The sequence below is a fragment of the Asterias amurensis genome, chromosome 18, assembly GCF_032118995.1.
Source record: "Asterias amurensis chromosome 18, ASM3211899v1".
NCBI lineage: Eukaryota > Metazoa > Echinodermata > Asteroidea > Forcipulatida > Asteriidae > Asterias > Asterias amurensis.
The window spans coordinates 10,837,328-10,857,756 of NC_092665.1; the positions used below are offsets into that span (position 1 = coordinate 10,837,328).

Below are 20,429 nucleotides of genomic sequence, written 5' to 3' on the forward strand. Positions count from 1 at the left end.
ACTGATCTATAAGGCTTGGTATAATATTATTGCGTTCTTTTGTAAATCGATACAGCGCGTCCTCTTGCGGCTTGATTCACAACTTGACTGTGTGCGGAATGGTATACGCCGAGGCTAAATCTGTGAGTTTACACACAGATGCTTCTGCAGGGTAGGGAACTTTCCGCCAATCAAAAGCGAAGGTGAACCCTTACCATAAACCACGCCGGAACCTTATATACACAAGGGTCGAGTTGACTATGATGCACCATGTCTGACCGTTATCAAGAAGCCAATTCAACAAACTTTTGTTGTTTTATAATTTTGTTCAACCCAGATAAAGTTCTCCCACTCTAAGATAACATGATTGTGCCACATTGTAAGATAACAAGTATCATTTTAGTAAAGTAATTTATAAGGTTTTGCTGGAGATAACATAACAGTAAGGGTTAGGCCTACTGCCTACGAAAGACGTCATGGCATATTGAACATCTAGTCTATATAAGTTACCTGACGGTTTGCAGTCTTTACACTTCAGCCGAACTGAATGATCGACCACCTTGCAACCGTCATTATGAAGGGACTTCTTCTTGCGCTCGGTGAGTTTCTTTCATTATGGGGCCTATCTATCTAAATGAGCTTGTTATAAACCAGACAAATTATTTTATAAAACTTGCCCTGTTGGAGGGATTGAACAACTTTTTTTAAAATTGTTTCACAACATGTTGAACTCTTACCTGGTTAGAGGCACAGCAACTGTTGGTCATTTTTTTTAAACAATTCCTTTGAATGGAACTAAAACAATATTATACTCGTCAAAAATAAATGTTCACGGTTTAGTTTTATTGTATACATTTAAATAGATGACACAATCTGACGGTTCCAAATCAAAATGGTATAATTTCCCTTTAACCATAATGTTTTTGAAAATGTTTTTTTTTTTTTTTTTTTTTTTTTCTCTAAACAGTCCCATTAAAAACAAAAAACAAAATAGTCAAATACCTATATAAAAAAGGTTGTTGTCATGAAAACAAAAGCCGAGTTAAGGGATCAAATTTTAGAAGTGAAATCTAAAACCGATTGGTGCAAACAATTTATTTTGAGTTTCTTGCTCTCATTGGAACTTGCTCACCTATTTGTACAGGGATCGTTTGTGTTCGTAGACACTAAGAAAACCATAACTCTGGCGTAGCCATCGGCGTGGGCCCTTGCTTGTGTCAGCTTGAATAAAACAAAATGTTAAAAGAAATACGAAAGAAATCTTAACGTGTTTATCAACATTTTTTTATCAACATGTTATGAATGTCGGCAACAGTCCCAAATTGGTATGTATGGATAGATTATTTCACATTCTACCTGGAAATGTTAAATGCGAGACCGGATCGTTCCCAGTCCAGTCAGGAAACAGCAATTTCCACCGTAAATCCAAATCTCACATTACGAAAAAGTCAACTATTAGACAGAATGGTTTTCTTGCACGGGTGATTGTATGACGATGACATCATCGACTGACAGGGCAGCATGCCGGTTTTCGTGGCATGGCACCCCGACCGCCAAGCCTAAGTAAGTCAACAACAAAAGCGGCCGTCGATACCATAGGCTGATTGAGGACTAGGAACGATCCGGTCTCAGTTTAAACATTTCCAGGTAGCATATGAAATAATCTTTCCATACATACTAATTGGGAACTGTTGCCGATGTTCATAACGAGAAAATTTGCCGTGTTTTTGTGACTTGTTTTCTCCGGTTTTGAAGCCATTTTTCACGTACAAATTTCTCTTTTTAAAAATTGAGTTGCACGGATTTTTTTAATGTTTAACGACAGATATGCTCTTTGTCTCAATTTACTGGTACAATATTTTGGTTGAGATTTTCCAGAAAAGGCCGAAAAAGACTGAATTTCAGAAGCCCTGTGTACTAATTAGTATTCAAACCGAGGTCACGCATGAAAAATCACGCCCACTTGCGCAGATAAATCACATAGGAGACTCATTAAATCGAGTGTTCTGCGGGTGGACTGGTTGTCATTGGTTATACCTTGATATTGCAACAAAGCGGCTGTACAAAACGGAGCTCACACAAACGACGTCACATGAGCGGTGACTAATGGGGCTTTTGCGTATTTTTTTGAAAAGCACACGAGAAGGGTGTTTATAAGTGGTTGTTTTTCTTACATTTAAAGTCTGTTTAAATCCATGTGAACTTCTTTTCCTTTTTGGTTGGAACATCTTACATGAATCAAAGATCATTCGTTGCCGTTGTCGTTCAAACTGGTCTTAAACTAAACGACTAACCCTAACCCTAACCCTAACCCCAACAATAACCCTAACCCTAACCCTAACCCTAACCCTAACCCTAATCCTAACCCTAACCCTAACCCTAACCCTAACCCTATAAACCCTAACCCTAACCCTAACCCTATAAACCCTAACCCTAAACCTAACCCTAACCATAACCTTAACCCGAACCCAAATCCAGACGGAGATTTAACATAATACCTGAGCCAAATCCTATGGGCTGTGGTTACTTAACGACCTTGTCAACAACTAAATCGAGGATTTTGTATTTTCTACGCAACGTTACTTTTGTGGTTATAATGTGTAATGTTTTTCTATTTCAGCTGTGCTGATCCCAAGCTGTTTGGGTTCCCTCATCGTGGGTGGACATGAGTCCGTCGCACACAGCCGACCCTACCAGGTAGCCATAATGGACAGGTACAAATACCAATTCTGTGGTGGTACTTTAGTTCACCCCGAGTGGGTTGTCAGCGCTGCACACTGCTCGTAAGTACTAACTGACTGCTAACAGTTTTGCGAAGAAAATGTAATTAACAAAAATAAATCAAGTTCCTTAAAGCCATTGGACACTTTCGGTAAACAGTATTGTCCAAAGGCCCACACTTCGTGTATCACAATTTATATATAAAATAACAAACCTGTAAAAGTTTAGGCTCAACTGGTCATCGGAGACGGGAGAAAATAACGGGAAAACCCACCCTTGTTTCCGCACGTTTGGCCGTGTCTTGACATGTGTTTACTATATATATAATCCGTAATTCTCGTTGTCGAGAATTGATAATTGTTTTAATGTTTTCTCAAAAGTGAAGCATTTCATGGAATAATATTTCACACCCAAACTGCCCGATCTTGGTTGAATAAACAATATTGACGTATGAATACAGTTGTGGTGGTGATAGGTCGTGCTGTGGTACGCTTAAGGAATGCGTTATTAATAGCGAGGTTAAGCTGCTCTTGTGGGGTTGCTTACACATTTAATAATACTCTCTACAGAGTTCTTTTTTTAACAAGGACTCCAGAAAAGAATTCACGAAAAAAAAAATAATCGAACCACATTAGCGGGATCCACAAACCCAATTCGTTCAATTGGGAGTGCGTTTCAAAGGGTGACCTGTTCACAGCTCCCTAAAATAAAATTAAATAAAACTAGACATTAGGTGTTTGTGAACAAAGCTGTTTAGTAGTTCTTGAGATATAGTCCCACTCCCCGTCACGGTTTTTCAAAGTCACTATTATGCCTAAGGAGTCTATAACTAAAAAACGATTGACATCGGTTGTGTAGTTCTTGAAATATGGTCCCACTTCCGGTTCAACCGGAAGTAGAGGTCAACATGGGGTCACGGGTTTTCACAGTCAATAATAATGTCTAAGGAGTTTGTAACTGAAAAAAAATTGAAAATCGGTTGAGTAGTTCTGGAGATATGTTCCCACTTCCGGTTAACCCGGAAGTAGAGGTCAAATTAAGGTCACGGTTTTACAAATTGTTCTCCTATCCCTAAGGAGTCTTAAACTACAAACAAGTTAAAAATCGGCCCTTTACTTCTGGAGATCTGGTGTTTCAAAGATTTCCCAATTAAATATGCAAATGAGGGTCACGTGGTTGATGAATTAAGAATTTAAAAACAAAATTTCATTAGGAATTAAGCTTAGGTTCAAAGCTTGATAAATGATTTAACTCGTTATGGTTTAGAAGAACAGGCTGAAACAAAAAACAAATCACTAATCAATAGAGGGTGGTATGTAAGATGAGTGGTCTTTCTATATCACCATCTCCTTTTCCTATTTAATTGTTCAGTTGAAATGTTATCTCAAAAGTTTGATTAACAAGATGAATAAATGTAAAGAAAACCTAATATTTGACTCAGGATTGTTTGATTTGTCGGTTTCTTGAGTTCAATGCCGTACTTTCAGAGTCCATTGTCATGTGACAAACCAGTTAAGGATAAAATCCTTGTATTTTGTAGGTGGTTTGATGTTTGATGTAGAACGAGTGGATTCCACTGAACTGTTAACGGCCACCAAACTCTGCGCTTACGTTCACCATATTCCGCTTACTGTGCAAGCGCGGAATATAATGTGCGAGCTTGGAAGCACAAACGAAAGGAATCCCTACTAAGCAGACGTAAGCGCAGAATTCACTGCTTCTGCTATAAGCACTGATTTTCTGCTTCCATGGCAGAGCATGAAATTGGGCCCATTCCCATAGGAATTTTCATTATGCAAGTTCCCATCATGATAGGCCTAGGTGACTATTGAAATTTACTACACGACTAGTCGCACCTCAAACCCAACTACGACACTTGTTGAGATAAATTACGGATTCTCAAGATTTGTGCCGCAATGTGCCGCAAGCGACACATGTTGCGATTAGTAGTGTCCAGTACAACTGTTTCACCAAACAGGTAATCGGGACTTTTTTTGTAGTCAACGTGTAGGCACAATTTTAACGGAGTGGGGAAAAACAGTAGTCGCGACTCTAATACTAATTTGTAGTCGCGACTTAAACACTAAACCACACTAGTCGCCCTGGCCTACTTTTGCACAAGAAAAGCACGGTTATCCTGCGAAAGCAAACCAATTTTTTAAGTCACTGTTTTTGCAGTGAATGTTACGCAGGAGTTGAGCACAATAGCAATCGCAGTAGATTGTTTGTTGCGAATTGTCACGCTAATCAAGAACACATTCCCTGTGTGCCCAGATGTTAAAATTTAATACGCTTAGCGTAAGCACAATTCCCTAATTTTGAAGCGCTGCGAGTCTTTCCTTTTAAAGCCAATGGCCCAGGACCAGACCAAACTAAACACAAAAAGCAGCTAAACACAGCAAATACCATTCCTCATGTACAAACTGCAATTTGTGAATCCAGGTATTCTGCTCAATTTCTGCAGTTTATAAAGCAAAATATTTTGCCTATTTATTATAAGCAGCTCTATAACATTGAGCCACTCAACCACCAGAGCACCAGAGAAACGTCGACCAGTATAATAAAATCTCTGATTTTGTATTCCTGTCAAAGAGTTGTTATTTGTCATAGTCTAATTTCCGAAAGTAAAGCGAAACACTGGAATTAGTTTAGGCAACTGGTCCCCGGTGCGAACAAAGTTACTTCACCCGTAAATCATTCCAAATCCCAGGCGTTAAAATTACAAGTATACACTTAACACTACATCTTTATGATTCACCACAAGACACTTACAGTCTTTACATGCATTGATAGTAGGCCTACCATTTCGATGGTCATTTATACAATGTGTATGCCGTGTAAACTTCCAAATCTCAGGCAGGTGTATTCGTCCATGCAAGGTCCACTTTTCCTCGTACATGATGCCTTTGAGCGAAGCCAAATAAGTAAAGAAACAAGTTTGTATGTTTCCCATAGGTTTGTCTTCAGTGATAAGGTTTAGAAACGAAAAGGCTGGCACTTTGTGTTGATTGACAACATACATAGAGCGAAAAACTGCAAAAATAGCGCTATTTATTAACGAGAAAGTGGTTGTACGTAAATCGAAGAACCATGTACATGTACGTAGAACTTCCTCCATAGTGCGTACACCCATTAAAGATCGTGCTGCGCGAGGACAAAACCAGATCCGTTTTATTTTCCAGGAAAGAAGCATCTCATGAGCCACAAATTTGAAAAATAAGAACATGTTGTACTGATTGTTTAAATGTAGGTACATATTTCTTTTTGTAACAAAAAAGGTAAAATGTATGCATGATAATATTGATTTCGTCGAAATTCCCGGAAGGATTCGAACTCAGATTCACCTGGGTGATAAGCACCCGCGGTAAACCGCGGCCCCAATCGATCCATCAACACAAATTGAGTGATTTTATTCCTTATATAATAAGTGTATTAATTTATGACAAATAATTTCAAGATGACGTGACATAAAAAATTACTTCATTTGGCACAAGTTCAATACCCAGAGAATCAAAATCTGAAAACAATTTGAAAATCGGACGTTTATTTTGGGAAATATGGTGTTAACAAGATTGCCTAATTAAATATTCATGTCATTATAAATCAGCTAACTGATTAAGAAATTAAACAACACCAAGTTTAGTGATTAGGTCACGTACTAAGCTTCGATTCCATATATAACTCAAGTCTGTCATTTATACCGTTTCTTAGATTACGAATAAATAAATATCGTGCATTAAACCTATGTCGTTTAGGCAGAAACCAAGAACAAAGTTTCTAAAACGTTTTGAAAAACTCGACGAAAACAATACCTGTTCCGACGGTAGGTCGGAACAGCTCAAATTCGGTCAACGTCTAAAATCAACGCTATTTTGTTAATGTTTTAATTGTTTTATGAGGCGTCGCACAGTGGGCCAGGTCAAGATCAAACTGCTCTAAAACATGCAATTGGTGATTGTTTCAAAAATCAATACTTCAAAAAAATATTGTATAGCTCCTAATGGTCCAGGGGTATGTTATATGACAGAATTAATGGAAAAACAAAACTTAAATTACGAATTATAACTTTAATTAGTCACAAAATGGTAAAACAAATGCTACAAAACCGTTGAAATGAATGGATATTTTAGCTTGCTGCCCTGAACATCTAATAAAAGATAACGCTATAAAAACCGTGTCGATGGTTGTTTGTAGTCTATATTTCATGACAATTAAATTTATCAGTTTAATTAATGTTAACTTTTTGAAAAAACCTGAGAAATTCCATAAAACGCGTCCTAATTGTCAATATTTTTAATCAGAGACGAAGGAAATATAAAATGCTGCCGATTGCCGCTTTAATTCTTATTTTTTTCCAGAATTATGAACCTTCATAAACAGTCTAAAAACAAATTTGGTTGCAACTTTTTATGACTTTGGAAATTATTCAATTTTGAAGTTCTAAACCCCTACGAGAGACGCCTGTTTTGACTCAACCGCGTGTAACGATTTGTGCGTGTGTCAGCGGTCATACTGTTCAGCATTAAAGAAATACCACAATTCATGAGTGCTGTTTTTAAAACCTTTATGAAAACAAACTTCGCAAAAAATCACAAAATTTGTGTTTGATATGCCTAGGTTATATCCCCCCCCCCAAAAAAAAAAAAGAAAAAAAAAAAAAAAAAAAAAAAAAAAAACCATGACCATCGAATTCTACGTATCTGAAAACCCTATACAACCAACTTGTCATCATAAACATGTTGAAATATAAGTTTAATCACAAGTATGTTGAAATGTAATTTTGGCGCACTTTGATTCAATTCTGGCCTACTGTGCATCGCCTTAAATCTTACAATTTAATTGTGAGCGAGAAAGAGTCAATTGTTTTACAAAAAAGACAAGACTAAAGGGACACACCGGCTCACCGTTTACGCAATTTCGGGGTGTAGAATCATAAATAATTTTTTTATAGATGGTTGCTGTAAAAAAAATCATCAAAATGTCGAATATTTAGTGGAAAATGATTAACAAAAACCAAAGCGGTAAAATGCCAGCGTATACGTGTTTCCAGGCGTTGCAACTGTCAAATCTTCGTGACATTGTCGCACAATGTTGTAAGTAGACTGGTGCTTTGTTTATAGCAACGTTTTACTATGACGCAGCATAAGGATCCAGTCTATCCATACAACCAGCATACACGGATCAGGCGAATCCTTCGACGATGGAGGTAGACCTTCGTGCTTCGACGTACATCCAAAGATCGTCACGAAGAACACAAAGAAACTAACCCAGAATATGATGGGACAGGGACAAGTAAATAAAGCATTTCTGGCCTCATTAAACTAGCATACTACCGCACAGCAATGGTACAGTTCGGAATGCGATCGTGGCGTTACGTGCTCCCCGACGTGCCAGGACCCAATTCCATAATGCCTTTCATAGTGGCACAAAATTTGCTTAGCACAAAATAGTATTGCAAAGCTGAAACTGATTACCAGCCAAATTTTAATTAAATTTGAAAACTTTTGGCTGGCGCCCGACTAAATGTTTAAACAGTAAAGAAAATTTGTAAGCAGTATTTTCTGCTAAACAGATGAAACTGATCAACGGGCCCTGTTCACAGTGAAAGATTTGTTTATCTCGGGTGGGGGGGGGGGGAGTGCATCTTGAGGTATTCAAAAGCGTCCTTGTGAGAATGTATTTTGAAACGTAAGCGTAGCTGCAGATCTTGAAACATAAACCCAGCTTGACTCGGGATTGAAAGCGTACCTTTTGATTATAGCGTACCTGGAACCTAAACATATCTTGGATTGTATAAGCGTAGCTGAGTAGCTGCGTAGCTTGAAACATAACCTTTTCTTTTGGAATGTAACCATATTTTTGGGAACGTAAGCATATCTTTGTACGTATGCGTAGCTGGGTATTTTGGAACGTAAACGTAGCTGCGTATGGAACGTAAGCCTAGCTTGACTCGGGATTGAAAGCATACGTTTTGATAATAGCGTATCTGGAACCTAATTGTATCTTGGATTAAGCGTAGCTGAGAAGCTCTGTAGCTTGGAACGTAACCATATCTTTCGGAACGTAACCATATTTTTTGGAACGTAAGCATATCTTGGAACTTAAGCGTAGCTGGGTATTTTGGAACGTAAACGTAGCTGCGTATGGAACGTTAGCGTAACTTGACTTCGGATTGAGAGCGTACCTTTTGTTACTATAGCGTAACTTGAAGGAACGTAAGCAAAACTTGGCATGTAAGCGTAGCTGAGTAGCTGTGTAGCTTAGAACGTAACCTTAATTTTTGGAACGTAAGCGTAGCTTGACTCGGGCTTGAAAACGTACCTGTTGATATTATAGCGTAACTTGAAGGAACGTTAGCGTAGCTGAGTATTTGCGTCGCTAGGAACAGAACCAAATAATACCTCAACAATCTCAAAAATAAAACGTCATTCAAAGAATTAAAACATTATATTTTGTTTACAAATTAATGCTTTGATGAAATTTTGTTTAATCATTATTTTTGTTTCAACCTTTTACAAAATTCTTATTCACCTGTCCTTTTTTACGATCGGGGCTCGATCCATTTTTAAGCTACTCACACAATAACACTGTCAATATAACAAAATGCGGTATTCCTACGTTTTGACATAATCAATCTTTTTTAATTACCTGAAAACTCCTCACAAAAAGAAACTAGGAGCCATGAAACAAAACAGAGCATTATGCGATCATAAGAAATAACGGAATCGACACGAGGTGTACCGACTGACAAACCCACAATGACAAACATGTACTTTGATGTCTGGCTCCCAACCCCTCCCAAGCTAACGGCGAGACCCGCACGCTTGGAGTTCATAGCGCCTGGAATTATACCTGCAGCCCCCCCCCCCCCCCACGAGACACGGCATGTGCGGTACGCTATATGCCCCGAGGCTTACGTTCTGATTGCTCCAAGCCGTGGGGCCATATTATAACAAGCTTCCGTTACACGGACTCTTTGAATGCGAATCTTACATTATATGTTTCACCATTATTTACATTTTGTAGCGATAATTTGAATACATGATCTTTTTCGTAAATTATTCGTTAATTTTTTTGTAAAAAAAAGATTTAAGTTTGGTTAAGTAAGTAAAACTAGCCCGGAAGGTCACGTGATTGTTTGTACCACTTTTGGGTTAGAACAATCACGCGACCTGCGTTTTTGTCTTATGCTCAAAAAAGGCTAAATTTGATGATTTTGTTTTAGGACTGTTCTTCTTAATTCCTGGAAGACCGTTGAAGTCTTATCTTAGTCTATTTTGTAGCCCAAATAGCCCAATTCGGCCAGTGTGTCCCTTTAATCCAACTTAATGGCTATTTATGCAAAAAAACGTTCAGTACCATGAGCGTTTACTAACAGTGGGTTCAAGGAAAATGAACATCAACATTTTGTTACATCAAGTTAAAGGCATCTGTTTGAAGTCTAGTTTTTTTTGCTTTAGAAGTGAAGTTCTTTAGATTTCTCTTGTACGTTTTAAGAATGTTAAGACTCTCTTTAAAATCTTTTCTGGCAACTATCCACAAGTGGGGCTCTTGGGGCTGGCCCGAGGTGCACTGACGTTACCACGGGAAGGCTCACGTGGTGACGTGTCTTAATGTTTTTCCTGGTTCGAAGACGAACGTGGGGTAATTGGGTGCCAACGTTCGTCCTGGAAAAAAAATAGAATACGCAACATCGGGGTCGACCCAGGGAAGCTAAACGAACGCACCCATAGTCGGTAGTGCGATGGTCGAGCGATGGAAATTTATAGTCATCGCTGAGGCCTATAAAAGCAGTGTCTTTTTGGATCGCGTGTCAAGATTTCTATCGCCCGACCAACGCGCGACCGACTGTAAACCGGCCGTAATACCGATTTTTGTCCACCTAGTACAGTGCGGTTTATTTTATTTTGTTTATGACTTACTTATTATGTATTCAATTAATTTTTTATTACAATTATTTGTTATTAGCAATGGAGATGGTACGAAAGACTACGTTGGCCTCGGGTATCACACTCTTAGTGAACACGATGGTCCGAACCAGCAGTTTATCAAGGGTACTTGGGTACTACACGAGAAATGGGGCAAAGGTTCTGTAGCAATGGATAACGACATCGGCTTGATTCATCTTGAAACACCCGCCATAACTAACAGCCATGTGAAATACATCAGCATCGCTTCCAGTGAGCCCAAGCAGGGATTGGAACTGCTTGTTAGCGGATGGGGAAACCGTGACCGTAAGTTTTTGAGAGAGTTTTGCCATTGTTATCTTTGAATAATAATAATAATAATAATAATAATAATAATAATAATAATAATAATAATAATAATAATAATAATAATAATAATAATAATAATAATAATAATAATAATAATAATAATAATAATAATAATAATAATAATAATAATAATAATAATAATAATAATAATAATAATAATAATAATAATAATAATAATAATAATAATAATAATAATAATAATAATAATAATAATAATAATAATAATAATAATAATAATAATAATAATAATAATAATAATAATAATAATAATAATAATAATAATAATAATAATAATAATAATAATAATAATAATAATAATAATAATAATAATAATATTAATAATAATAATAATAATAATAATAATAATAATAATAATAATACCAAAAATAAAAATAAAAATAAAAATAAAAATAATAATAATAATAATAATAATAATAATAATAATAATAATAATAATAATAATAATAATAATAATAATAATAATAATAATAATAATAATAATAATAATAATAATAATAATAATAATAATAATAATAATAATAATAATAATAATAATAATAATAATAATAATAATAATAATAATAATAATAATAATAATAATAATAATAATAATAATAATAATAATAATAATAATAATAATAATAATAATAATAATAATAATAATAATAATAATAATAATAATAATAATAATAATAATAATAATAATAATAATAATAATAATAATAATAATAATAATAATAATAATAACTTAACGTGGGCTTAACGTCCCACTCGAAGGACGAAGCAATGGTTAAGTGTCTTGCTTAAGGAAACAAGTGTCACGGCTGGGGATTCGAACCCACACTCTGCTGATCAGGAACACCAGAGTTTGAATTTGGTGCTCTTAACCGCTCGGCCACGACACTGCCACGACACTTGCCGGGTTAGAATGCTCGTAGATGATTGCGTCATCTACCGAGAGATGTTCTTGAAGAACACGTACGTACTTCTTGGTAAATCTTCATCGTATTAGGTTCAGTGCTGGAAGTGTACCAGATGCCTACGCTGCTGTGACGTTTGACCTATCAACAAAACTAGACACTTCATATCAATTGGAATATATTTGTGTCTTTCTTTTTCCTTTTTTTTTTTGAATATTGTAGCGAGCACCTGGGATCCTCCAGATGAACTGCATGAGGTGGTTGTATACGCCAACAGTCATCAGGAGTGCATGGGCGCTTACGGCTCCATCAGTCTAAATATGTTCTGCGCTAGTATTGCAGGAGGAGGAAAAGATGCTTGCCAGGTAAAACAAATAGTTCAGTACCACTCGATGCCATTATTAAATTGTTAGTATATATTAGCCGATCACTAACTACAACATTATTACACTTTGGTTCTGTAAGTGACCTAATTTCAGTATGATAACTATTTGTTTGTGTTTGTGTAATGCATTTTGTTGAGCCTTGTTTAGAAACGCATGAAGACACTTCATATGTATTTTTACTTTACCTCATACATATTCATGACAGAAATTCGACTTCTCATTGGTCCATTCATCATCACGTGCCAGGTGTTAATTTTGCGAACTACCAAGCGCGCACGTGAATATTCACGCAAGTGGTAAATGCGCATGACAAGTAATAGTTCCCCGGGAGCTATTCTACTTGTCATGCGCACTACCATTGCGCGACGTCATCCCCGGGCTGACAACTATTACTTTATAAGATTGGGCCTTATATATTTACACAGGGTGACAGCGGTGGACCAATCGTCAGTAACTTCGCACCCAACTCCCATCAGGAAGGTGTGCTGCTGGACGGTATTGTGAGTTGGGGCTACGGCTGCGCAGAGGCCGCGCATCCTGGAGTATACACAAAGATATCAAACTATTGTGACTGGATTCAGCAGAAAACCAATGGCGAAGTCAAATGTGCATAAAACTTAGCTCACATTTATCGACTGATTATTTCTGGTGAATTATGTTTTAAGCTTTAAAACCTCCTGGGCACAATTTATCCGCATCCCGGGTCCCATAAATTGTGCCCTTTCTTGCTTTTAGAATGATGCAGAAAGTGGTTATAAATAATGGGACCTTTAACTCGGATCCTGAGTCAGTTTGACCCATTTCGTTTTAAAACAGATTCCGTGTCAAACTTTCCAAGAAACGGGTCAGGCACCACGGGACTTAGATCAGTTTTAAGATGGGAGCTTTTAGTTTAGAGTGTTACTGGATTTTGATCGAGTTTATTAAAACAATAATAACAGGGAGACCGAATGTTGTGGAAGATGTTTAATTAACAATCACAATCACAATCACAATCACAGAAAGTCGTTTGGGAAAACGGCAGGCGATTGCAGATAACTGTACATTTAGGGAAGTCAAGAAAAGTTGCATGATTTCTGCAATATGAAACCAAAAAAGCAGTATTTTAGGCAAACAACACAAAATAAGTTTCATACTTTGAACAATGTGATGAACGAGTACAAATAAAATAAAAAATTGATTTTCTACAACCAGAAAAGATTAACGAGCTAACAAACAAGACAAACAACACCAGCTGTGTAGTCTGCCACGTGCAGCCTCCCGAAATTAAATGTTACTCAACCACAAGTCAATTATCCACGTCTCCCTAATAAGTAACTTTTGAATTAAGCTGACATAGCCTACTTAGGTATTCTGAACAATAAAACCAGATGACGTGTGCAATAAAAATAACTGTTGTGTTACCGTGTTTGAATTTTTATTTGATTGATATTGTTTTCAAAAGTTTATATTCATGATAATAAAGGCAATAATGATAATGTGGCTTCTTATATAGCGTACATGTCCGTCACACAGTGACGCTCCTGGGGCTGTATACGTACATTATTTTCTGACAGATGTGGGACTACATTTTTGAATTATGAGACTTAATTCTGATAGCACAATGTAACTCTTTACAAGATGCTGTGGCGCATTTTGCTGCCGATCGGACCAGGAACACTGGGGCGAACCCCTTCTCGTGTCGATAAGTGCACTGTTTTGTTTACATGCGTTACATCACACATGGGACCAACGACTTAACGCCCCATCCGAAGGACGAAGCAATGGTTTAGTGTCTTGCTTAAGGACACAAGTGTCACGGCTGGGGATTTGAACCCACACATTGTATGGTGTTAAGATCATTTGGGCGACTGTCGTTAAAGACGAACCAGTGATAGACATTCGTTGGGCGAAGCCTTCACAATAGATGATTTAATGCCCTCTAAATAACTACTCAGATTGTTGTTCATGAAAACTGCACAGTTTGCTGCCCTCGAATGGCAGTCTTCCTCGGCATAGGAATCAACAATTGGTGTTGAAATAACGCCGGTGTGGCGGTTTCAACTTTCCGCTGTGTTCAGTTTTCCGAATGACCAAATACGGTAGCATTACGTCATGCGATGCCTGCGCACAGCAAGCGAAAGTAGTCCATTTTTAGAGCCGTATTGAGTCGTCCGTTACCCTCCGATAGCTGTCATGGCGGCGTCCACGAGCCGAGTACAACTAGCGGCAAACGCGTGGATCGTATGAGTTGTTTTTTATGTAAGCGGAGTGTGACCTGCCTAAAGTTGTACCCATGAATACATGTAAAGATGGGGCAAGAGATTATGTGACTATACACAGAAAAGAATCGTAATAATAAACAATTTGGGGTCACTGCTGAGAGAACTACAGTACTCGCCAGGGTACTCGCGGCGGTATCTGACAGGTCACCCGGAAAACTGAACACGCCGGAAAGCTAAAACCGTTCGAACAACGTGATGATATGTCCGACTACGTCACCCGGAAAACTGAACACGGCGGAAGACTGAAACCGCCACACCGGGCACAAACATTTGGAAGGAAGTTGGTTGTTACTCCGAAAAAGACCATAACAACATTATAGAGGACCAGATTTAGACTATTGAGTCACACTAATTGCAAAAGTTTGTTTTATTGCTGATTCTTGTTTATTGGGTGGTTATTGATGACATATCCAAAATCGGACAAGAGTTTCAAGCCAGAAGTGACCTAATTTGCATATTTAAATTAGGTGGTAATTAGCAATCTTTAAAGTCAATTATCTCTAAAACTACTCATTTTATGGACAAGGTTTGTGTTAGAGGTGAACAGAAACTTGACCCAGAGATTCTAAAAAACATATTTGTTTACTCGATTGACCCTTTCCAAATAACTTGTCAAAGGTCAAGGGGTCAAACATGCGTTTAATTGGTTTTCTCCACTCAGGCATTGCATCAGGTGTGTCTATCGTCTATGAACTGTGGCTGCTTTCTTCAACGTTTGCCATGGACACAGGGACAACAGTACCGACGGAGAGCTATAACATACATCGATCAGCATAATGAAACTATATCAGGCCACCCCTATTGCAGTTTTTAAGAACACCTAAAAGAAACCGCAATGACGTAGTCAATCTTCAGCCAAGTCAGAATAAACCTTGATTTGCGGCCACTCAACAAGGTTGCAAAAGTCTCAAAGTGTCACACAATCAAATAACTACACACAACATTTGATGGTTCAAGAACCCACTTCTACACCGGGTTAACTTGCAGACCTAAGTGTGCAATGACAAAAAACAAAGCAAACCTGATGATTGGGGGGGGGGGGTGAGATCTGCTACCAGAGAAAAGGACAACAATCCAGCTCTGGTCGATTTTTGAAACACATGAAGTTGACATCTTAATAACAATAAGACTTGTAATGCGCATGTATCCACCCTGCTGGGTGTTCAAGGCAAAGTAAAAATATATTTAAAAAAACACCTTTACCTTTGACCTTGCTGGTTAGAGAGGTCATTTGAGTGAATGTTATGTCATTGAATTTCATTGATGGAGGTCAATTGGTACATGGGGATTCATTGAACCCGAAGAATTCATTCATGGTATTTATTACACTGTCATGATATGCCATGTAAATGCACTTGAGTGTAGAAAACTGTGTTTAACCCCTTGACCTTTGACCTAGTTATTTGGGAAGGGTCAATCGAGTCTAAAAATATGTTTTTCAGACTATCAAGATCAGGTTTCTATTCACCTCTAACACAAACCTTGTCCATAAAATGAACAGTTTTAGAGATAACTGACCTTAAAGATTGCTAATTACCACCTAATTTAAATATGCAAATTAGGTCACCTCTGGCTTGAAACTCTTGTCCGATTTCGGATATGTCACCATCAACCAACCAATAAACAAGATTCAACAATAAAACAAACTTTCGCAATTTGTGTGACTCAACATGAAAAAAATGTCGGATTAGAAGATATGAATTGATGTATAGGTAACCTGAAAGTAATGCATTTGACAAACCTTAGGTTTCCCGATAAGGACAATGTTCTTCATGCTAAGATTTGAAAAAGCTGCAATAAGAAAGACAATTTATCTCCTTGCATTCCCCTAGAACAAAATGCCTGGAAATACGATCCACTTGTTAGTCCACAGGGCGCTGTACAATGTGAAGACGTCATCATACGGCATTGAATGTTGCACAAGAAAGGATATTCAACAGACCATTATACGAATAGAGGCGGGAGGAACCCATTGACTTGGCTATTCTATTATTTTATCTTAAATGTCTCCCCTGTCTTTATCCGCAAAAATAACGACAGGTTCCTGCTGCCAGATCCAGTGATTCCATTGGGTACAGTGACATGAAAATTCCATATGCCCAAACAGTACACTGCTGTCACGATAATAATACTACTAATAGTAATAAGACTTGTAACGAATGAGGTCAAAGGTGAAAGTACATGGAGGCAGCTGGCGTAATTCACATGTTAATATTAAAGAGTGGAACCGCAGGCATCATGTCCATCATGGACAATGGGATCTTTAAAGGAGCAACTACACCCCACCTCAAAAGCAACTTAAAACTGTGACACAAACAAAAGTAACAGAAACCTAATTAAGAATGTGCAAGAGGACGAACACGATATTGAGAGTGCCCCCACGCGGTAAAATATACGTCGGATTGACAGATTGCGCACTGACAAATCTATAAAACATGTAGCCTGAACGTCTGACGTCGTTCTTCGAGGCTCGTGACTAACGCCAGAGACTGGCAAAAAAACCGGCGTGAGGTTTGACCTTTGACCTCTCATAGAGATACGCACAAATTCTACACCAACATTACCAAACAAGTACCGTATCCACCAAGCATTTACTGTATGCATACCACCACACAAGGGGACACACACGTGCGGACGACCGAAAGTAAGCTTTCCATATCTGTATTTTGATTGGCCAACCGAGGTGACCTCAGACAATCAAAACAAACACATGTACGGTAGCTTTTAGTCAATGCATTTATCCAATGGTATCATTATACCCAATGGAATCACTGGATATTAATAGCTGTTACCTGTCTTTATCCGTAAAGACAGTGGCCTAGTCTATAAAACATGCAAATTAAAATTGTACAACGCCCTCTTGTGGTTAATTGTTTCCCTCTAGGCCGACACGAGTGCATCCGACGTTGTAATTTATAGGCATTTCCTGTCACAAATTATTATGATTTCAACCTTATCCGACGTGTTCCAGTCAGTATACAGGTATAATTCTTGGGGCAGAATATGAGCCAGTCAGTGTGAGCCACGAAAGCAATCGAAAATGGTAAGCTAACAGCACCGCAAGTAACTTTTACACTTGAGTGATGTCATCGACACTGTTGATTACATCATCCTTCTGTCTCGGCTCCAGAATTACCTTGGCATGCATGATACTGCCCTGGCATGGTGCAAATCTTTGCTCTTCAATAGAAGTCAGCGTTTGTATATCGGCACTGCGATGTTGTCCTGAATTACTCTGTGGCAGGGGGCCATTGCTGGACCCGCAGTGGTTTACGATACACTTTACTCATAAGTGACATCATCTTCAAACTAAATCATCATGTGTACGGAGACGATTTTACTCATACATCAAGCTTAAATCTTCTTAACAAAACACAGATGACCCATTTTCAAGTCATGAAAAAATGCACCCGAGAGAAGTCTAAAAGAAACTACTTCTTATTTGAGAATTTTTGCAATTTAAGAATGTTGTCACTGACTGGGTTTTCATTCACCAGTAAATTTTGTAGCAAATTGCGTGAATTCTGTGTGCTACATCACATGCTTCTTTCAACGTGTATAAAAGGTGTCGCACTGTAGGTCACAAAAGAAAACGACGAAATCGTCGGCTTGACACAATGCTATAAAACAGGTAAGACTTAAGCCAGGTGTGGCGGTTTCAACTTTCCGCCGTGTTCAGTTTTTCGAATGACCAAATACGGTAACATTACGTCATGCGATGCCTGCGCACAGCAAGCGAAACTAGTCCATTTTTAGTGCCGTATTGAGTCATCCAGTAGTCTCTGGTAGCTGTCATGGCGGCATCAACGAGTACAACGAGCGGCGAACGCGTGGATCGTATGAGAGAATTTGGTGTGAAGACAAAGCAAATTATCATTTATTTAACCAGTGGTACATATACCGAACGAGCGTCAGAGAAGCAGAAAAATGTTTTTATTGTTCTGGTTTAGTTTATTAAATTTATTTATTACCATTTTTTGTTTTATAAACTACAGTACTCGCCAGGTACTCGCGGCGGTATTTTTGTCTGGCTACGTCACCCGGAAAAATTGAACACGCCGTAAAGCTAAAACCGTTCGAACAACGTGTTGAAATGTCCGACTACGTCACCCGGAAAACTGAACACGGCGGAAGACAGAAACCGCCACACCGGTTTATATATTCTGCAAACTCGAAAGCGATACGAACGTTGATTTCACAATAAATCTTAACAGTTGAACAGTGTTCACCTCTTACAAAGCATTCACTCAGAAAACAAACAATCTGACATTACTACATTACTTCAGAGGGAGTTGTTTCCCACAACGTGTTATACTGTTAACAACTCTGCTATGCTCGTTACAAGGTCAGTTTTTAAGTTATATTTATATTGAGTAATTACCAAACGTGTACCTCAAACGTGCGTCAAAGAAGTCCAGTCTTTATGAAGTAATCATCTCTGCAAATACTTGTTTTGTTTATCTTTTTATTTCGAAGGAATGGTGATGTATAACAAGTTTAACGAAAACGGTATACGAAAATCTTCATCATGCATTAATTCTAAAGTGATATTGTCCTTCACATTTGAACTGCCACATTGCTTTCCAATGGGGATTTTTTTTTCTTTTTCAAATCGATAACAAAAACGGAAAATTCAAGAAAAACAAAGAGACATTTTGTTTGAGGATGTCAATTCTAATTTACGGAGACAGTTGCCAGTCGGTAAGAGCAAACACTTTGTACATTGACTTTCAATAGTAAGTGGGTCAGGACCTAGGGTACACTCGTTGGGCGGACCTCGGGCTTTCTTGAAGTCGTTTGCAACAAAGATTTTCAAAAGATATAGAGCAAGTTTAAAAAAATGCTTAACAGAAAAGCAAGTCAACCATTTTCATCTTCATTAAGTATTTTGGTTTATTAATGCATAATTATTATTCAGGTAAAACGTAATTCGTCACTGTCGGTTAAACAGAACCATAAGTAAATTTGATTAATCATACGTACGTCTAATTGTTAAACTACCGAACTCTGTAATGTTCCGTCGGTTGACTATAGTTGACTTTGCGAAAACAGACGAAGTAGACAAGAATGTAATTTTATGAGAAATGTTATAATATGCATGAATTACTTTTGTTTTGCTAAATTAATGTGTTTTGGAAGTAAAATATATATATATATTTTTTTAAGGACTCACTCAAATGAAAATGACATAAAACCCTTACTGTGTTTTGGATCAGCTTGTGTGTGTTTTATAATGACTCACAAATTGATATCATGATCTTCAAAATGTTAGTAGCGGCTACTGAAACGCAATTCAAACGCAACTGAAACGCAATTGAAACGTTAATCGATGGACAGTAGTTGGAAATCTTCGTTTAGACTCCATGTGTTGCTGTTGCACAACCGGTACCGATTTTGGGTCAAAAAGTGAAATAAATGCAAAAAATATAATTGTTCAATGATTTCTTTCAACACAACACCCCTCCAGCTTTGAAATGGTTAAGCCCTTAGTGGGGTTTCAAATCATAGCATCTTGTGGCCGAGGCTAGTTGCCCTTTAGACCTGGTCCGGGAGACCATTCGGTTGGACTATAATCAATAGACGATGTGACCGTTGTTTACATTTAAACCGCCCTCTGTTGACAAAACACTATATACGTCATGTTTCGCCGGGCACTGAGTTGCGTAGTCGTAGTAAGATTGCGTACACTTTCTAGCTGGCTGCCAAAATACAAAGGTTTTGTCCGGCGGTATGCGCGCGAATCATGTTATGGTTTTCGTGTGACGTCAGAGGTCACATCGTCTATTGCTTTCCAACAATAGTTTTTCAAAAGAGACGAATTCCATTGATTAGATATCTTGGTTTCCTTAAAACATCAATGGTATCTTTTAGGAAAAAATATTG

The 20,429-nt window shown here is 37.8% G+C and overlaps 1 protein-coding gene across 1 annotated transcript; it reads left to right on the top strand.

The window, feature by feature from the left end:
- Nucleotides 1–437: 437 nt before the first annotated feature.
- On the top strand, nt 438–13,674 carry LOC139950630 (trypsin-2-like). The gene is made up of 5 exons (XM_071949407.1): nt 438–578; nt 2,600–2,762; nt 10,669–10,934; nt 12,119–12,261; nt 12,708–13,674. Exons 1-5 carry the CDS (start codon nt 527–529, stop codon nt 12,894–12,896), a joined length of 813 nt encoding a protein of 270 aa, XP_071805508.1. The 5' UTR covers nt 438–526; the 3' UTR covers nt 12,897–13,674.
- Nucleotides 13,675–20,429: the final 6,755 nt, after the last annotated feature.